Source organism: Agelaius tricolor, unplaced genomic scaffold (assembly GCF_023055355.1).
Source record: "Agelaius tricolor isolate 1412-34295 unplaced genomic scaffold, bAgeTri1.0.p SCAF_6, whole genome shotgun sequence".
In the NCBI taxonomy this organism is placed as follows: Eukaryota; Metazoa; Chordata; class Aves; order Passeriformes; family Icteridae; genus Agelaius; species Agelaius tricolor.
Window position 1 is genome coordinate 15,934,376 of NW_027269266.1, and position 20,597 is coordinate 15,954,972.

The 20,597-nt window shown below is 41.9% G+C and overlaps 1 protein-coding gene across 2 annotated transcripts in view; it reads left to right on the top strand.

Annotated features, from left to right (window-relative positions):
• Nucleotides 1–460: 460 nt before the first annotated feature.
• PIP4K2A (phosphatidylinositol-5-phosphate 4-kinase type 2 alpha) overlaps nucleotides 461–20,597 on the top strand; it is a 107,820-nt gene continuing 87,683 nt past the window's right edge. Inside the window, exon 1 of one of the 2 annotated variants that reach the window (XM_071428826.1) lies at nucleotides 461–828. In XM_071428826.1, the coding sequence (XP_071284927.1) occupies nucleotides 688–828 (141 nt within the window). In that variant the 5' untranslated portion in view covers nucleotides 461–687. The remainder of the gene's footprint in view (nucleotides 829–20,597) is intronic. The other variant, XM_071428825.1, reaches the window with a different exon arrangement.

Genomic DNA, 20,597 nt, shown 5'->3' on the forward strand with positions numbered 1-20,597 from the left:
CGCAGGGGACCGAGCTTTCTGTATTTGCTGCACGGCGGCTGTGAGGACCCGCTCTGCTCAGGGAGCCGAGCTGGGGCGGGAGGAGCAGGCAAAGCCCTGCCGCAGAGATCCCTCTCATTCCTACAGATCCCTTCACAGAGAGGGAACTGGAACCCGAGTAACTAGCACACAAACTGTACGAAGTTACGGTGCGAGCGACTAGCTAGCTAAAGAGTAGGGCGAAGGGAGGCTTGGTTTCTCAGAGGACTGGAGATGGGCGTGAGGGCCGGAGGGCAGCGGACGGACACCACCTTTTCCCCCACCTCCGCAGGCCCCTCTCCCTGAGGGGAAGGAGGCGCGGGCGGCCCCCCTGCCCCGCTGCCCGCGGCCGCGCAGGCGCCGCGCGCGGGGAACATGCGCAGTGGGGCGGCGGAGCCGGCGCTCCGCGGTTCCCGCGGGGGCGGGGCGGGCGCGCGGTGCGTGGCGGGCGGGCGGCGGCCGCTCCCCGCGGGGGGGGCGGGGCGGGGCCGCCGCGCCGAGCGGGGCCATTTCAGCCGCCAGGCCGGGATGCGCCCGGCGTCCCGCGGCTGCCCGCCCGCCGCCCGCTCGCCCGCGGGGCTGCGGCGCTGATCGCCCCTGCCCTTCTCTCCTGCCCGCCCACCGCTCTACCCCACACCAGCCCCTTCCACCTCTGCCGCCGGCAGCACCATGGCGGCCCCCAGCAGCATCGTGCCCGTCATGGCGAGTAAAACCAAGACCAAGAAAAAGCACTTCGTGGCGCAAAAAGTGAAGTTGTTCCGGGCTAGCGACCCGCTGCTCAGCGTCCTCATGTGGGGGGTCAACCACTCGGTAAGCGCCGCCGTTCGACCCGCACGAGCCCGCCCGCCTCGCCGGGGCATCGCACCCGGGGGCTGCGGGGGCGCGGGCGGGACCGGGGCAGGCACGTCCCGCCGGGAGCCCCCGCCGGCTGCCGCCCCTCGCCCGGCGGGGCCGGGGGCGCGGTACCGAGCGTGGGCTGCGCGGCGCGGAGCGGCCGCGGTGCCCTGCCCGGGCGCGGGTGATGCGCGGGGTGCCCGCGGTAGCCCGTGCCCGCCCTTTGGCCCCGCCGTTCCGCTCGGCGGCAGCGGGCGGGAGGTGCCCGGGAGGGGACGGTGCTGCGAGCGCAGCCCGAGTAGCTCCGCTCCTGCCGCCGGCCGCGCGCGGGCGTCGCATGGATGTGCTGCAGTTGGGAAAAATCCCGGTTATCGGTGGGAACCGGCCAAGTTCGTCCCGTGTCCGTGCAGTTCGCTTCGGCAAGTGTCCGCTGCCGGTGTGCGCGGGGGAGGGGAAGAGGAAGGGCTTGGTGTGGCAAGGCGGCAGAACTGCACCATTTGCGAAGTGCTCCATCACCCTGCGGGGACGGGCGGCCGGGCTCCGGGAGAACCCCCGGCCGGGCGCTGGTCTGCGTTAAAATTAGGAGCCCGGTAAAGATGTCACATGGTTTGGGCATTACGAGGTTCAGGTCGCAGCTTTGCATCTTTAAATAGCCGCCATGGCAGGTTAAAAGTGTAGAGCCCAAAGATCGCCAAAAATCGGGTATCAGGGCAGTTGAGCAAAGAGCGTATTCCGTACTGCTGGCGGAGCGGAGCCTGTACGCCTGTGTCGGGTTTGCATGGGTTACGTCTGCTGCTGAGTAACGAGCCTGTAAGAATGTCAGTGTGCAATTTGAGATCAGACTACAAATTTTGAAACGGCCACATGAAACCGACAGAGCAGCCTGTAGTATTACTCACTATTCCTTTTGTTTCCCACACATCCATATCCCGTGAGTTTTTTACCTCCGTGGATGTTTCAGTAGTTTTTGCCCAAAGCCTGGAGTCTGTGCATCAAGACACAGCTCTGTCAGAGCTGTGTTAAACAGCACAGTGCCTGAAGTGAGGATCATGAGGAAATGCTCTGGCTGTCTGTACCAGACAGAGCAGAAGCTTCAGTGAAGTTGAATACTCTGCTTAAGGTAGCACTGTGAGTCAGTAGGAAATGGTGACAAAGGATTTCAAGTTTTCTGTAGGTCAGTTGTGAGCAGTGACATCCTATGTCATGATCTGATAAGACAGTAGTTATTTATCTACAAAGCAGAAATATCTTTCATTGTGAAAGTGCATGATATTCTGTTTGCCTGATTTGTGCTTAAATAAAAACATTTCTTTTGCTCCTTTTGTAGTGGCTAGTGTTATAGAAAATTCCCAAACAGGCCTCTTTAATGAAAGAAAGCAAACTGGTAATTACAGGGTGAGAGACTTGTACTGAATGGCAGCATGTGCTAGCTGTTCACTGTCTCCCTGAGCAGAGAGAGAGAGGATCACTGATGAAAGCAGAGATCTTCCTGTTGCAACAGCTCGTTGCTATGTGAGTTCACAGTGGAAATACCACTACTTTTAGAGGAAGGACCTCTTCACTACAAGTAATAACCAAGTACACAGTGACAAATGCAGCACCATATGCAATCCTCACCATCCTGCAGTCATGTGCTGTAGTGTGCATAGCTGTTCCCAGTAGAAAATGTAATAAAGTGTGTTGGTTCATGCACAGAAGATGTAAAATTGTGAACTGAAATCCTCTCATTGGAGACACTCAAAAAAACAACACCAGCAACACTACAGGCTCAGAGAAAAGAGGCTTCACATTCACATGAAGGTGATGGTTGTAGGTGTGAATATCTGTTGTTTTCTGCAGATGACGTTCCATTTCTTTACCCCACTGCAAAATGTAGTCATGAGTAATGCTTGGAGGCCCTGTGGAAGTGAAATCCTGCTGAATGAGAGAGCATGGAAAAAAAGTTAATTTGATGCATCCAAATTAAACATCTCCTCTTGGCCAAGAATGCAGCATTGAAGTGTTGCAGGCTCCTCTGTTAGATGCTTTTCCTGTCATTTTGTAATGCTTCATGTGGCAATGTCCAGCAAATGAAAATAAGTGTGCAGCATGGTTTAACTCTGTTATCACAAATAAGAGTTTCTCATGGGAGAAATACACACAGTGTGTGTGGATTAATTAAGAACAGGAATTAGGAATCCTTAGGTTTCTTAGCAGAATAAACAAGAATCCAGAAGCAAAGGCTAGACTAAGAACAGAGCCTATATCATAGTTCATTATGGGAGTAATTAAACTTAGAACACAGTAATCATCTGAAAAATTATATTTAAGACTGCCTGTAGTGCCTATCAATTAATGAGACAATAGAAGTCTCAGTCTTACTGTCTTGGGGAATGAGTATATATATTGAAACAGTGAAGCTGAGATGCAGTTACTATGTTTCTGACATTGCTGCGTGTTTTGGAAGGAAACACTTGGTGAAGATAAAAAAGGGAAAAATTATTTTTCTGCAGGTTTATTAGCTTTTTAATCTCAGGACTGCACTTGATCACTTGATTGTTGAGTTTTGGAGGATTTTCAGAGTTTGAAATTGAATGTGAAGAAGTTAAGGAAAAAAAAAACCAACAAACTGTTGTCTTATGTTTCCTTCTAGGACAGGAGAGTTGACTCTAAAGGGAAAACCTAAACATTGGTGTCACAAAGCTGAGGGCTGACAGCAGAGGTGTGAATTCTTAATGGGGGGGAAAATTTGCAGAGGCATGTCTGTTACCCAAGGGTCTTATCAATTACTAACACATTCAAGAAACGGTAAGCAACTTGCTGTTGCTGTTTAGGTAGAAGTAGAGAGATACCTAATGTAAAATCCTGCTTGGTAGTACAGTCAAATTCAGTAAACTTCAGAGGGCATGTGAGAGAACACACGAACATTAACCCATGTCTTATGAAGCAAGAAAAAATGTGTTCACATTCAGAGCTGTAAATTTGTTTCTTGGTGTTCTGACATATGCTGTAGAATGAAGCTTGCTGCTAAGTGAAAGGGAAAGCAACTGTGTCCCATTTTGTAGATCTGATTATAATACTGATGACTTGTAGCAGCAAAAACTAATTGTCAGTGCTTGGGTTTTGCAGGCATTTGCATCATTAACAGTTGATTTTATCTTGGTCTTTTACCCTGTGTCAAGATAATCTGGCTGTGCTACTGAAATAAATATTTAAACTCAGTGGTTAGTATGACTTACAGCTGTATTTTTAGCTAGCACCATAATTGTATTTAATTTACAACTGACGTGGTAAAAAACATTCTTACCTCTATATTGTCACTGCTGCTGGATTTCCAATAACGGTAGGAAGGAGGAGAGGGAAGGAAGGTGGCATGTAACTTGTTTTTTGTGCCTAAAAATGAAAGCCACAGATTCTGTGTTTTCTGCATCCTATGATAATCATCTGAGGCACAATGATGGTGTGCTCTCACTAGAATTGGTTGCCTGCTTCTGTTAGGAGCTTTTTAGGAAAGCTGGGAATTTGTAGGCTTAGGTCTTTCAAAACATCACCCTGAAAGATGGCAGAAAACTAATGTATGTGGGTTTTTTGTAACTAATTTTGAGGTGAAGAACAGACTGCTGGAAAGCTTGCCTACTGTGTCAACCATTAAATTAAATGTATTTAGGAGAAGAGCATGAATGCCTAATGAATTTATTGAGCATACTGTACAAGTTAAAAAAAAAACCAACCAAAAACAAACAGGCCCCCCCACACCCCCCAGCCCCTGGAATCTGTAATCACCATCTGTTTCTTGGATGATTACAAGCTGATCCAAAAATTTACCAGTGCCTGACTTCTCAATGGCACTTGCTGCCTAATAAGCAAGTGTGGAGAAACAAGAATACATGGATAAAATTACTTCCCCCCCAGCACTTTGTGGAGTACATCAGAAGGAGTGTACTTTCTGTGGCTAAAGAATTCAACACACAGTAAACTCCATGACCTTCTTCAACTGCTCACATGAGGCTCTGTGAGCTTCATGCTACTGTTGCACTGTTCCTTGTATTCTTGCTCGATATTTTTAACAGAAGTGGAACAACCCCAGGATAGAATCATGAAAAGAGAGCTGTGGGACTCCAATCTGTCAGTATACCTCTTGGATTCCTTCACCTTAGAGTTAGAAACTGGGAGGGGGGTAAAAGCATGACAAGTAAATGCATCTTTCTTCCCCTCTCATGCAGTAAGATATATTTGACCCCTTTAAGAATGTTTCTGTATCTGCAGAAAGCTATAAAATGTCTGTTCTAGTCAGTTTTCAGTTTGGGGGTTTTCTCAGCTAGTATACTGGTCTTTCCTGTTACAAACTTCCGTCCAGACAAATACACAAGTAGCTCACTTGTTAATTAATACTTGTCCTTATATTTTAACATGTCACTGGAGAACTTGTTAGGTAAAGTTGGACCTCTTGGTTGTGGCATAAATCACTTTTCTTAGTCCTGACTTACCTAGCATCTCTCCTAGGAACTTTCTGTCCTGACACATGGTACATGTAGGAAAATAACACTGAAAAGCTGTTACTGAGTTGTTCTGTAGGAAGATGAAACCTAAATAATTGAAATCTAAGTGATGCCCTCTGGAATACAAACTCCATGTTTATGATTAATTTTCATTAAAGAAAGGGTGAGACTGGTTGACCTAACAAGCCCACAGCACTTAGTCCTAGTGGTGTGCCTTCAGAAGTCACAGGAATTGAAAACTTCTGTGTCCATATTTTTAATAGAGTCATAAATGATGATGTGACTGGTGGCACCCTGAGGATATGGAACCATAATATTGACTCATGGCAGTGGCTGTCAGTACAGCAGGTTGGTTGGAAACTCTCTTGGGGTGGGGAGGGTTACTCATCACTTGTCAGGTGTGTTTTTACTGTTTGTGTTTAATGCAGAGCATCACTGCTGCAACTGTGTTATAAGTGGCTTTTCAAAACTAAGGCAAAGTAAAACTAAAGGTCTTAAGATGTTCAGCAGTGAGTTTGGAAAAAAAAAATCTTTTTAATTGTTTAATGGAGGTGGTGTTAGACTATGGGAGAAGGCTCTTTCTAAGAAGCCGGAAGAAACAATGTATTAAAAAGCATTGATTACATCAGAGCAGATAATAAGCAATTAAAACTATTTTAAACTAGTCAGTTGGGCACTCAGCCCAGATGTTTGCATATAGAAGGAAGCAGAGCAGGAAGAGCTATTTATTGAAAACTTGGTTCTTTTTTGGGTGTCAAGCTCTGTGTACTGAAGAAATTAATTTGATACTGCTTTTGCAACTGAGTGGATGGACTAATAAAAATAAATTGTAAATATTATGGTTAGGTTAAGGGTAGTAAACATGCCTCCATGAAATACAAATGGGGGTGATATTTCATGTCCTTCTGTAAACTATTGCAAGGGACACATGCAATAGCTTCTGTTAGGGATGAGAATGGGAGAGCTATGAAAGAGCTCTGACAGCAGTTTCAAAACCACTTTCTGTAGTTTCTTCCAATCTATAAGATAAGGTGCTGCAAAGGCTAGGGTCATTTTTTTTTCCCTGTGGGTTTTTGAAACTGAATTTCATTAACCCCAGCAGAAAGGGCTGGACAATGTTCCATGAAGCAAATAGGCAGCATGAATTGGTCTTGTTGGCTCAACTTAGTTGTCTTATTTGAGTATGCTGCACCACATGCCTTAAGAGTCTCTAGGGTATTGTTTTTTAATTCCTTGCTCATTAAAGCAGACACTTGCATTATGCCCATTGCCACGGGCTGGTAGATGTTTGTTTTCCTCCTGTAGTTTCAGGGTGGCAAACTTTGTTTACAATAACTGACTCACCCCATTATTCAGTTCCTGTTCTACAGTCCTGTTTTCTGTTCTTCCTTGAAAACATCTTGTGCCTTAGGGATCTGTACAGTGGCTGTACATTGTGCAACCTCATGACAACTTTAGAGTAAGGTGAAACTACACATTATTCACAGGTCTTCAATGTAATCTTGCCAAAACTAAGCACTTGGGAGTTGTAGTCATTTTGGCTTACGGATATCTTGACTTGTTGAGAGGTTAGTCATCTTGGTTGTTAACTATGAGGTTTTAAAGATTTGAAAGTAGTACACGTTCATTCCATACTCCAGTACAAATTCATTATTTTATCTTTACTTCCAAGGCATATTTCCATGTGTTTCCATTTCTTTTACTTGGTACTTACTATGTAATATCTAACCCAAGTTCTGATTTCCCTTCCTCATTTTCACTATTGGTAACTCATGTGTTTGCACTTAGCAAAATAGTTGAAGCAGACTAAGAAATGGCTGCCTCACTATGGATGGTAATGGATGACAAACCTTGTTAGTTTTCATAGTCTGCATCCTGGTGCATGGTGAAATGGGTTACCTTTAAATTGTTGAGATAGTGACTTCTTGCATGTGGTTTGCTATGTGATCATCTGTCTTATGATCTTCCTGTTGAGCCTCTATAAAAAGTTAATTAGTTTTGTGTTGAGAGATTGCTTAATAAGGGTGTTATGAAAATTGTTTAAAGTAACTGAATGCCATAGTGATGGATCTAAAACTGAAAAGAAAATGTTAGCTTTATCTTGAAAGGATGGGGTTGAATAGTTTGCAGTAGAAGTACTTAATGGCCATACACCTTTTAGAGTACTTGATTTTCATCTGGCTAGGTGAACAGCTACCTTGTGTACTGAAGCAAGGTAATTAGTCTAATCCAGCTCATTGTGTGCATTGTAAGTTCCCAAGGCAATCCTAACATTCTTAACACAACTGTGAGTATATGCATGATCCTTTTAGATTGTAAGACAAAAATCACATTCCCTTATGTGCCATTATTAGAAAGCCTGTGGAGCTCCTTGGTGAGATTGAGACTTATAGAACCACCTTTCAGCTGCTTGAGCTAACTGGGTTTATCTCACCTTTCCTCATCTCCCTCCTGATGTCTTAGTCATATGCTGTCTCACAACTCAGCCCTACCTGTGTTTGCATTTTATCGATCTCTGCCATTACTGTCTTCCTGGTTAACAAGTTCACCTGTATCTGTTTTCCTTATTAATTATGACTCAGCTCCAAAGTGATAATCCAGCAAAAAATAATACATTTTGAGGAGTTTTTTAGATGAACCATAATTCATTGAAGTTTGTGGTCCAGCTATGCAAACAGCTGTGCCAGCACAAAGAATGTGGAGTTCATGCAATAACAGAAGAGATGGAGGAAAATCACTTCCTTGTAAGGAAGTGCCAGTTTAAGCTAGTGTAAGGTTAGACAAACTACAACCTCCATAATATTGAAGGCTGCTAAAGCTGGGGCTGCTGGACTGGTTTCCATTCTCTCTGGTACTGGTCTGATCCTATGGCAGGTTCATTTGGGAGATACACTAACAGAAAAAGAAATGCAGAAAAGTGAATGGGGTAGGAGTTGTGTACCACAAAAGGCCATATTTTTTTAAGTGTCAGTCCCAGCTTAAAAAAGGAATTGCAAACACTGCAGGGAGCATAAAGGGAAGAGTCTGATGTATGTATACTTAGAGGTGAGTTTTTATAGCAGCTTAAGGACAGTTGGAGGGACTTGTATAGCTTTAGAGTGGGCAGTTTAACTGACCACTTGTCTCCTATCTATAGCTCAGTTTCATGTGCAATAACCTCAAGTTAAACTGTTGTCCACAGTAAGAAAACCCACTTGAGTAGAGAACTCTCACTGGATTCTGCACTTGTAATGAGGAGACCTTTCTCAACTATTTTAGTCTCTTGAAATAGTGTATTTTGAAAAAGACAAAACTGTCTATATGGCACCCATTGGTTTCTGGTCATCTCTACAGTCTTTGTTTTTAGAATATGGTAAAACCTCTAACTTCATAACTTGCATATCCAGAGACTGAATGTCTTCAGGAAAGTTGTAATGGTTTCCTAGGGGCTGGAGTTTTTAAGGTTGCTTTTAGAAGTAGCTGCCAACATTTGGAAGAACTTCTAAACAATAATAATTCTTGAGAATTCTACCTTTAAATAGTCTCCTGCAGCCTATCAAGTATGTGGCTGTAGCAGTCACTGACTTTTTTTTGGGGGGGGGAGGGAGTATTTTGGGGTTTTTTGGGGGAGGGAGGAAAATAACCAACTTGGTTAGCTAAAGACCAGTTAAAAGAAAGTGGCTTATTAATAGTTTAACTGTACTGAACTGAAATTGAGAAATATCTGATATGCTTCTGGTGCCAAGCCTCAATAAGTATGTTGTTCAGTGTTTTGTAGACCCTTGCTAGATCATGTGGGTAACAAAAGCATTTCTGGTACACCAGGTTATGATGTCAGTGTTGCTGGCTGTGCTTTTTATTTGCTCAGTATGCTTTTCTCTCTCAGAAATGTAAGTTTTCTGTAGTTAGTGTTTATTGGTGTTGTGGTGTGGTGTGACCCTTGTGGGTTGGGTTCTGAGTGATTATAACAAAACTTTCTACAGGAGTTAAGAGAGAAATAGTTGTTAAAGTTTGTGGTTGTTGGGGCCCTTTACAATGTGCAAATCTCATGTATTATGGTTTCCTGGAGCTGAGCAAAAGTTGGAGATTGACATAACAAAAACAAGGTTGCTAATCTCTGAGCTCCTGCTTTGGTCTTTCTGACTTTTTGTATTTTGAGCTGAGCATAAAGCTAGTTTTGGGAGACCAAGTTGCAAAACACCAAAAATTGAGAAAATGGTTGAGTTGAGGAATGGGCTATCTATTTTTATTTCTGGAAGAGGAAGGACTTACTAACACATGCTGTCTCAGCTGGCTGTTCAAAAGAGCTAGTTTTCTCTTGGGAAAGACAGCAGTCTCAGACAAGCTGACTTTACTGCAAAGTTCATTCCAAATCTCCTCAGTCACTGCAAACTTGCAGGTAGAGGGCTTAGAAATGACTCACTCAAACTGAAATGTGGTGTCAGATGCTTGACACCAGCTTCCTGTGCAGTGCCTTGGGGTTGATGCTAATTAGGGTGTCCCTGCTGCTCTCAATGTGTGTTCCCCCTGCCCTTAGTACAGAGGAGAATTGAAAAGAAATTTTCTCGTTTAATAATTCTTTTAGGTCTTAAGCAGAATTGTCAGATTAATGTGCTTTCAGTCTGACTCATGATTTGCTTTGCAGTGTGTGGTATGTTAACCAGCCTTCTCCTGTGATGACACAGTGGACAGGACCAAACAAGAAAAGCTTTCTGGATATTCCTCAGGCTTAAAGGAGACAAGTGGTAAAAGTCGTTTACAGAAACAAAACCATAGTGGCTTGTTAACAAACCTGTGTACCTGCTTGCAGGCAAAAAGCACTGCAGCCACTGATTTTGGAACCTCTTGCCCATTCTGTTCCTGATATAGCAGCTTTTCCAGCTGTTATTTTGGGCTTCAGCTGATTCAACAATGCTGCTTTCTCTTTCTACCTATAGCTGCAGGCAGTTGTGGCTGGTTATTTCATTTGAGTGAGCAATGTCCTTCAGGCTATGTTGGCTCAGGGATGTTAATAGGGTTCAGATGTCGGTGAGCTCACAGAATCCTGCACCCCCTGTCACTCTTTTGCTTGTTCTGTTGCAGAACATCAAAGCAAAACAGTATTGAAATATTGAGTATTTTGACTATTGCTAATGCAGTATGCCTAATTCTTGGTGTGAGTGTGGTGGATTTCTCTTCTTCTCCACAATCTCTCCCACCTGTTGAGGTTTTTTTCCCATTTTACAACAGTAACCTGGCGTTGCTATTGGTGCTTTTTTTTTTTGCACTTTCCTCTTCAGACATTATTTTTGTACTCAATGACTCTATCAGAGAAGTATATTGCAAGTTTCTCCTTGGAAGATGCCATTCCATAGGATATTTTTAATATTCCTGTCTTGAGGAAATCTGCCAGACTTAAATATTTAAAAGTCAAGTTTTTAATTTTCTGGTGAGCAACTTGCTGAGGTTCCTGGCTGAATGTGACTTGCTTCACAATAAAAGGTTAAGCACCTGGAGTTACTGGAAGAGCCTGAAAGTAGTGGTTGCTCCTGCATGATGCGCCGGTCACCTGAAAGATGAAGATTTATTGGATTCTGATGGGTGATGAGTCTTTTACAATGGGCTGCTTCTTGCTCACTGCTCTGGAGCAATGTGCCTGAGGTCTTCACCCCATTATAAATGCCCTTCAAGATGTAGGAGACTCTTTCCTGAAAAGCCATGTTTCTTACTGTTTTACAGTAAGTTGTTAAGCCATCCTTATAGTATTTGACATGTAAAAATGCTTGTTTCATCCATGTGCTTTAAGACTTTCTAGTGTCATGAAAACACTGTTTGATTTTTGTCACTAGATAGGATACTGTTCTTGTGGCACCATAATGCTGAAAAGTTCAGAAATGAAAAACAGATGAGGGATATAGAAATATGTCTAGCTGGCAGACAGTAATTCATGCTGTTACTATGTGCATATGATTATCTCAATAGCAAGGCTAAAATTCACTTTAAAACTGCATCCACAGCTTAAGAGATCCTGTGGGGTTTTTTTTATTTACAAGGTGACATTGATTTAAACAGTCATATTTTATTGGGTGTAACTTTATGTAGTTGAGTTGGCCAAGATGTCAGGTGGAACTGGACACAAGGGCACAGACATCAGTGCACTCAGGTGGTGGAAAGTAACTACTGAAGTAACTGGCTTGGTTTTATTTGTGTTGCCATGGGACCCCTTTTGAATTGAAGACTTCATCCAGGAGATCTGTGTCACATATAAGCCCATAACTGAGGTTTCAGGATTGCTTGTTTTTCAGTCAGACTCATGTTTTGACCAATAGTGGCCTTTTGATATGCAAAATGGAAAGGAACTTGGATCCTCCATGTCTTGCTGATAGTCTTGAAATATATCTAGCCTATTCCAGAAAAGGAATAAAAAAGCAGCCGAGTGTGAAATATTCTATGAACATTTGACATTTGGTGAAAGGCTTTGAAATGACATAATTTGGGACACACTGATTTCTGACATGGGAAGCACTGTATTTAAATAATAAAAACCTTGGCCTTCATTAAAGGAAGAACATAGATTTGGTTGTGTGGAGTTCTCAAGATCAGGTTGTATAGCTACCTGTAAAGACAAAGTCTTACTCCAAAGGTTTCCCTGATTTTTGTCACCTGCTATTGCAGACAGGCTCAAATAGTGGTGTAAGCTGGCATGGATCATTTGGATGATGAAATCTAATACTATGGCTTCAAGTAGGTGGAAGAAGCATCTGAGAGCCAAGATAGTAAAGCATGATCCTTGAGCTACATTTTCTCTGCTACTTATTTACCTTTGCTTCACTAGCTAGCAAGTCTGAGCTCAGAATTGGTTTGTCAGATTCGTGCTTGTTATGTTTTCCCCCTTACTTGAATATAAGTTTTTCACAGAAGTTGCTGTGTAACCTCCCATGCTAGGCAGCTCTGCTGAGGGATACAAAATCTTTCTGGGTACTGTGGAGTGTATGTGGAGCCTTGCTCCATGCTTTTGATGCACCCTGCATTTCCACACCATGCAATATGGACTAATAGTAGTTGTTTAGGTAGTAGTGTTCGTCTCTCTCCTCAAGTGAGAAATACTCCTCAGAAGTATGTCAACTACTTGAAATACAATTCTGTGGGCTGTAACCATGTAGGTACTTAGTTTGTGGAAATGATCTCTCAGTTGTTGAAGTTTGTTTTGTCCAGGAATGCTAAACTTTGTTACAGCATAGTTGTTGATGTAGTTATGCCTACAGCAATCTCTACAATTTGTGCTAGACTTTGTGACCACTCTTTAAAAAACATTCAGTTTTATTTGAGTTTTCAGGTATATCTAATGTCTCAGAGCTTGAGGTAGGGTGGATAAAAGGGACCAGACAAACCAGAAGTGAAAATGCTCAGCTTTTGGACTCTTTGAACATAAAATAAACAGTGTGCAGTGAGTCACAGCACTGCTGCTAAATAACTGAGGGGAGCTTGCAAGTTTTAGATTTTTTTTTTTTTAATGGACTGTCCAAAGGACTGGTATTGTTGAATTTTACTGTATCTTCCAGGACAGATAAGCTGCTTTCCTGCCTAATTAACTTATTGCTTTCTGAAGTGTTTCCTAAAGCTTTGAGATCCTGTGCATTTACATGTATTTGCATAAGTAATGCACAAAGGAAAGTGCTCAGGAGAATCTGACTAGGGCTTCTGGTGGAGTTGGCAGCGCTCACTGTTGCACAAGGTACCTGTTTCACAGCTCCCCCAGTGAGCAGACAGCTTTGCAGCCACCTTGGAGGGGCATGGTAAATGGAACAGTGATAGAAGTGCAGTCAAACAAATCCAGCCTGCAGCTCTGCCTTTGGGCCAGTCAAGCTGGCACAGGTCATGGACACTGAAATCTGCTCTTAAAGCATCCAGGGTGACTGATCAGAGAGAGGTGCCCATGCTGTGGATGTCTTAAGTTTTGGAATGGTAATTGCCACCAAAAATTAGAACGAAATAACTTGGTTTTGAAGTAATTGTGCACAATTTTTTAAGCTAACCACCAATGAAAACTCCACAACGTTGTTAGTCATCTTCAATTATCCAGGCCATGACTGCAAAATTGTTGCGTGACTCTCTATTGTAAATATAAGATATATCCTGTGTTAGTATAAACATTTTCTGCCTAAGTGACACTTTCCTTGTTGCTTAGCTCCATCAGTATGAAACTGAAGATATTTAATCTTGTTAATTTTCCATGGTGATTTACTAATGAACTATTTAAATTATTTATTGGCTTCCCCCCCACCCTCTTCCAAGGGGTCCTTAAGGTCAGGAAGTATGAAATAACTTAACCTGACACCAGTAATACTGCAGTGTAATACCTTCACTCCTGAAGATTTCCAAAGCTCTAAAGCTGGCATTGTACTTTCACTCTCCACATGTGGAAGAGGAAGGGTGTTTTGCAGACTAGAGGGGAATTTTGTTTGGGGATTTACATGGCTTTCAGTTGTCTTTCTCTGATTTCTGGCCAAGTTGTTACATAAAAGCATGGCTTCATCGTGAGTGTGGGCTTCCCTAAAACCTGTCCTTTCCAGGGGTGAGCTCAGCTGCCAGCAGTGTGTGTGTCTGGTCAGCTGCCTGCCTGCTGAAAACCAGCTCTGTGTGAAGGCAGGCAGGGGAGAGCAGAAAGGACAGGAATGGGATGCAAGCACTGCTGGGAACAGTGGGCAGGAGAGCACACTGGGAGTTGAGCTGTGTGATGCCTTGCTGCAGAGATAAGGCTAAGCCTTGATCTGTGCCAGCTGTGAACTGGCATAGTTCACATAGTTCCTTTTTGGGACTCTGTTGGTTTCTCTCCCTGCATGGGAGAGTGATTTATATTTATCAAAATAGTGATTTTGAAACTTGGAAGGTTGTAATGGTGATCCTCAAGAGGAGGAGCAATAGATGAAAAAGTGAAATCTGTCAGCTGCTGCTTGAACTTACTGCTTCTATAGGTTTTACCAGCAGCCTTATTCTAATAAGCCTCTTTGTTCTTGAGCTTGTTGTCCTCTAACAACAGATACCAAGTCTCTTAACACTTAATCAATTTTTGCTTTCTGTGTCAAGAAAAGAAGCACTAAAATCTGACAACTTTGATATTGCCAGTTTCAATATCAGTCTTTTAGGGGAGATGTTTTTAGATGTAAATACCAGAAATGCTAGGCAACTAAAATGCAAAGGAAATGAAAGTATAATGAAAGTCTCTGGTATGTGATTTTGTAAAAATCCCTTTGGAATACAGATAGTCCATATCCATGGTAGCTTTTGGTATCTTGGAAGTGCTTCAGTTTGTCCTAGTGGGAGGCACTGACACCAGTTTTAGTCTACAGCTGAACCTAAAAATGAATCTGTTGGACTTAGTCCATCATAAAGGCAGTATTCTGTCTTTAATGTTGTGGGTTTTGGAGTAAGTGATAAGGAAACCTGAACAAACCATTCTCCTGCCTCTTTGCCAAGAAATGCAAAAGTCATTCTACTTCTTTCAGTTAGTACTCTGATGAGACTCCTTCCTGGCATTATATGAGACTATTGGAAATCTTCACAGAAATTATATTCTTTTTTCTATGCCTAGAGTCTCTTCCTGTCTATTTTTGAATGTACATCACTTACACCTCCATTGCTGTGTCCCCTTCCAGTTTAGGGTTGTGTCTAGGGTAAATCTTTCCCTTGAGAAACAATTTATGCTTACTCTGAATAACCATTTGCCAGATAGGTAAAGCTGTATTAGCTTGCTTGCATCTCTATGTCCTTAGGGACCCTGACTGTATGCTCCTGGTAGGAGGCTTGGAAGTGATAGCTTGTGGTTCATTTTCCAGTGTTGCTTTGCTTTTACTTTCTTTCATCCACAGTTGTTGGTTTTTGGTCCTGTTCTTCCCCCCCACTAACATTGTAGCTTTGGCCAAATTGTTTTATAGAGAGGAGGAAATATTTTTAGGAAATTGAGCACTTAGTTTCTGGTGGGATCTGACAAGTACTGCAGTCACTGGAAAAGGGACAGGCTGAGCTGCCTGGTGGGATGCAGGAGCAATGAGTCTGTCCCCTTGTGATAGGAGCAAACTGGCTTGGTGTCCTGCATCCCACTTTTAACTTCCCACACTGGGAGCACTTGTAGACTCTCACCACAGTGCTACTCTATAGGTGCCTTGGCAAGCAGGTACAATACCTACATGGGTGAAAAAGTAAGAGAACTCTAATTGAAATTACAATATGTTTGTGCAGCCACTGTGCGCTGCCATATGTTTTACATGATGCATCTAACAGTTAACTGGCTTACTAAAAAAGACCTTCAGCATCTACTGTTGGTCCAACATACCATTTTAATTTCCCTTTGTTTAGAGACTGACATCTCTCTCTGCTGCTTCAATAAGAGATGTGCTTCAGATTCAAGTGCTTTCTCTCCTGAGTGACCTATTTGTATTTTCTCCTGTGGTCTTTCTATTAGGCTGTGTCCCAGCAGTGTGAATTGCAGCAGAGCAGCAGTGCTACCTGTGGCTTAAGGTACAGGGATAAATAACTCTGATCAAGCCCTTCTCAGCTGTGTCTGTGGCTTCAATAAAAGGAGGCTGAGTTCCTACTGCTTAGTTTATGCTGGCTCTAGTATTTGTCTGATGATCCAGTAAATCAATTCAGCTTGCTAAAAGACCAGAGACTAATCTGGCAAAAAGTCTGTGTTTTGGGCTTTTATTTTGTTCTCATTTTTGCTGGGTTCATAGGCTGAATCAACTTGCCTTCTGGTTTTAGGGGTTGTTGGTAGAAAGGGGAAAAGCAGGCAAGACTATTCCCACTTGCCAAGCGGCAAATAATGTAATTCAGCTTAGCTGGGAAGCAAAAGGCTGGAAAAACCACAGCCTGAGCTGGTCTTGCTGCTGGCTACTGTCTGGGTAGGTCACCAGCTGAGCTCAACAAAAGGCATGTTGAATGCCAGGGGGTGGGAGGCTGTATCTGGCTGACAAGCTGGGTCACTCTGCCGTGGAGCTGCACTGGAGAAGGCAATGAGCACAGTTAGCACTCTGGGGCTGCATTGTATTGTACAGTGGGGTTCTGAGTTTGAAGGAGTTATTCTGACAATGACTTTTCCCTTTCTTATGCTGTTAGGCTTCCATCCATCAAACCTGATACCTGGCAGTACTCAGGTACTAGCACTGATGTGCTTTCAAGAGCAGCTTCTAGTCTGTGTGAGCTGTAATGCACACACTTTGTGAAATATTCTAGCTCTTCCTTTAATGATGGCAGAGCTTGGTGTGGGCTTGAGGAATTCAGAGTTGAGTTGACCCCACATGTGACATGTGCATCAAATACTTCCAGAGTATTCTGGACCTGCAAGCGAACAAACACCATTGTGCTTTGTGGGGTGTTTTCTGCTTCCCTTTCTATCACTGTTTCTGCAAGAGCTTTTAGTCATCACTACCTGCCTTCTTTTTTATTTCTTTTCATAACCTGGATGTTCTGGTATCTTACCTAAGTAAAACACTGTATTATATGAAGGTCACTAAAGAGATTTGTGACTGCATGGCAGATGTTCTTGGGAGATATACTCACCAGATTTCTTGGATTGTGGCCAAACTGACTTCTCATTTTTATATTAAAGACTTTCAGGTATTGTGATTACTTTAACACTTCCTCCTCCTTTCAGGATTCTCTGCACAACACTATTGTAAGAGCTATGTATTAGTGCATGCCATGACTAATGAGCAGTAGTGACTAATGAAGCTTTGGAGACGAGCATTTTGATGCCTGTCTCTAACATACTTGTAGACAGCTCTGGTAAATGCTTGAAAGCTTTCATTTTTTTGTCTCAATAGATTAAATTTCATACTTGAATTCAAATCTTAGATGCTCCTTATGGTTTGTTGATGTTAGGTGTCTCTAGTGCCTTTTCTACAGCTCATTTGCAAAATGTACCAGAGTTGCAATTTAGGTGGCATTAAGTATGTCTGACTGTGTACATCTGCAGCATGCAAGTGTACTAGTCGTGAGGCAGACAGCTACTTTTTATATGTGCCACAAAAGAAAATTGTAAATACTGCACCAAGGGTGGAGAATGGCATATTCGAGTAAATCCTTGTAATTTCAGGGGACTTAAAACACAATCAGTGGTCTTGGCAGATGGCCAAGGGCACAAGCGGCTTCTGGAACTCTTCCAGCTGTTAATGGAGTGTGGGTTCTGATTAAATTTACTGTGGCCACTGAGTCTTGGTCTGCTTGTCTCTGTATGTGTTAATGTACGCTTTTCTAACAATTAATATTTAATTTTAAAATCTGTTTTAATACTCAAAAGCAGCTTTACAGTATCCTCACGACATAGATCTCTCCTTTATGTTAAGCACAATGAAGACTGAAACTCCAGCAGCATGAGGGAAGCCCTACCATAAAAACTAGCTGTCGTAAAAGCCTTGAAATATTTGTGCTGGCAGCCTTGCAGCCTCCCAAGGAACACTGCTGCATTAGTTATGTGAAATCCATTCTATAGTTGACATAATTAACTGATTACAAAAATAAAATCTAATATAGTAGAATTGTGGCATGGTCAATGGGGTCTTTGACAAGACTTCAGCGTGGTAGTTTGGACATGAGTCTGCTGGATTGGCTGCTTTTCCATTTTACTGTAGCTGAAAGTGTTGCAAAGAAATGGACTCGTAGGGCAGTCCCTTGTACTTCCAGATACATCAGTGAAAGGAAGAATATATTAAAGTAAGATGGCTTTAGGATGAGGTTATTCTTTTAATTTGGAAGAAATGGGAAGCATCTTAAACCCCAAAGAGTAAATTCATAAGAATTGCCAGGCTCATGCCAAGGCAAGTTCAGTTCTGCAAGAGCACTCCTGTTAAAAGGCTACAAACACTTTTTACATCATTACCACCAATAGTTTGAGACAAGGGGAAAGTAGATTACTGTAGCATTTGTGTGAGGGCTGGTATGATCCTACAGAGTAGGTGGCTGTACATTGGATTAGTTCAGCTCTCTACATAGAAGTATGCTAGATTTATTTTTTTTTTACCTTATGAATTTTTCAGGTCAAGGTGTCAATCTAATTGAAGTCAACAGTAAAAGGTGAAGTAATACTTTTCATGGAAAATATATTAATGCAAGAACATAACTGCATTAGAGTCTACAAAAATGAATGGCTAGGCTTCAATAAAATTATTTTAAAGGATTGTTGATGAGAAACCTTCAAGGAAGACTGTATCTGTAAGAGAAGTCAACCATGTGAATTACTTGATAAACTTTTTGGGTTCTTAATTAAATGATTTTTCTTCCCAATTAATAATATATCATACTACTGTGATGTAACCGCAGTGATATTAGATAGATTTTAGTATATTTGAAATGCCTTTTCATGCCTTCAGTTTTGTTAAATTCTGTAATATTTGCAATGTTTTAAGGTGCCGTTACATGTGATATAGAGGTCTATGAATTTTAAATAATTACTTTCTGGTTATGAAAAAAAATCTGATTTATTAATGCATTTCTTTCTCCAGTCTTACTTTTGTTACTTATGCTGGTTAGGTTGGAAATTGCTGGAAGTGAACAGATGAAAGTCTGTGTAGCAAGGCTTCAAAGCTCCTGCTAAACTTCCCAGAATTTGATGAGACTCCAACAGTACTTAACTGTGTTACATCTTTAAGCAAGACTCCTTTGTCTTCACTATACCTTTTTTTCATGCTGAAGAGGTGAACCAAGACTGTAGTAAGGGGAGGCATTATGTGCAGGGTAGTACCTTGATTCTTACAAAAATGGAAATGTTTATTGTGTAGAGGGGCAAGAAAAATTATTTTGAGACTAAGGCTAAATCTAAGGGAGTTGAAACTAGGGAGCTGTGTTCTGTGCCTTACTGAAAAAATATAGCTAAGTGACTTGCTAGTTGCTATGATGTGGTGAGCATTAGATACACCTATTTCAGTGTGTTCTAAAGAGAGTTTTCTACTCTGAAGGAATACTGAATATTGAGAAGTGAAATGTGACTGTCAGTTGGATGTTAAATGTGCCAAGTACTAAAATGTTGTTTTAAACACTGAGAAATAATATTTCTGAACCTCCACCTTGTCTTGTGGGTAGATCAAGGTCCTGCCTTTGCAGTCTTGAGCTCTAAGGTAAACTGTTTTGAAATGCATTAGTCTCATTCTGAACACCATTATTCTGTAAACTGATGAGAACTGATTCTATAGCTAATGGAAATTTAATGTTGTGGTGTAACTTATAGCTATTCATATCTCTTTTCTATAAGAAGTGATGCACAGTCTGCAGTCTGTGGGTGGGAAAATGAACAAAATTAAGTCAGAATTATACTGTTCAGTCTTTGTAGATCTTACAGAGTTTTAACTACTGTTGTTAATTTTGTTTTATAACTTGAATGTAATGTTATAGGTGCATATGAATTACTTATGTGGAAACTGGATTTATTCCAGTGCTAATATCTTGGAATAAGAGTATAAGTTGGTGAACAAATAAAGTTCAGTTACCACTCTGTGTTTTAAACAAAACAAAAAACAATCTGGCAGTGATTTAGGAGAGCCATAAATCTAACTTTATCAGATCCATGCTTCTGTGAGTTTGGGGATTTTTTTTTGTATTGTCCTTCCTGCCCTGGTTTGGTTTTGGTTTTTTAAGGATGTTGGAGCTTTACTTGAGTCAATGGAAGTGTCTGGTTTTGTAACTGCACACTACATGTGATGTGGCCCAGCTGTTCTTATTACACACTTATCACCACACAGCATGTTTCAAACAAATGGTAGGTGAGAACAGACTAATTTGCATTTTTAAAGGAAGATTTAAGTCATTCTAGTCTTTGATACATGTATTTGATGGTGTACAAAAGTCCATCTCCATACCAAAGAGATGGTATAAAAAACTAGGGAAAAAAAGCCTTCTTAAAAAAAAAGTAACCAGACAGCTCTTAAAATCTAGATCTGTCAAGGTTACCTAGAGCACTGTGAAGGAGGTGTAGGTACAGTATGGAGATGGACTGTGAAACAGAGTGCCAGTGTGTGCCATCTAGCAAAATTACAAGAGAGCAGAAGAAACTTGAGTAAAATGGAGACAACTGCCTTCAAAACAAACAAACATAAGAGCAGAAGGAATGTTCAAATTTGTGGAAATCATGAGTCTAGTAATATAATGTAGAAATGTACTGAGAAGTTTGTGGTTAACAAAAGGCATCAAAACTGATAATGATGCTTTCTTTTTACAGATCAGAAGGGTTCCACTGCCTGTAGGAATTCAGGATAAGGATGTAAATGAAGCAGATATAGTAGATACAGCTTTTGCAGGGAAATAAATTACTTGTGTCTT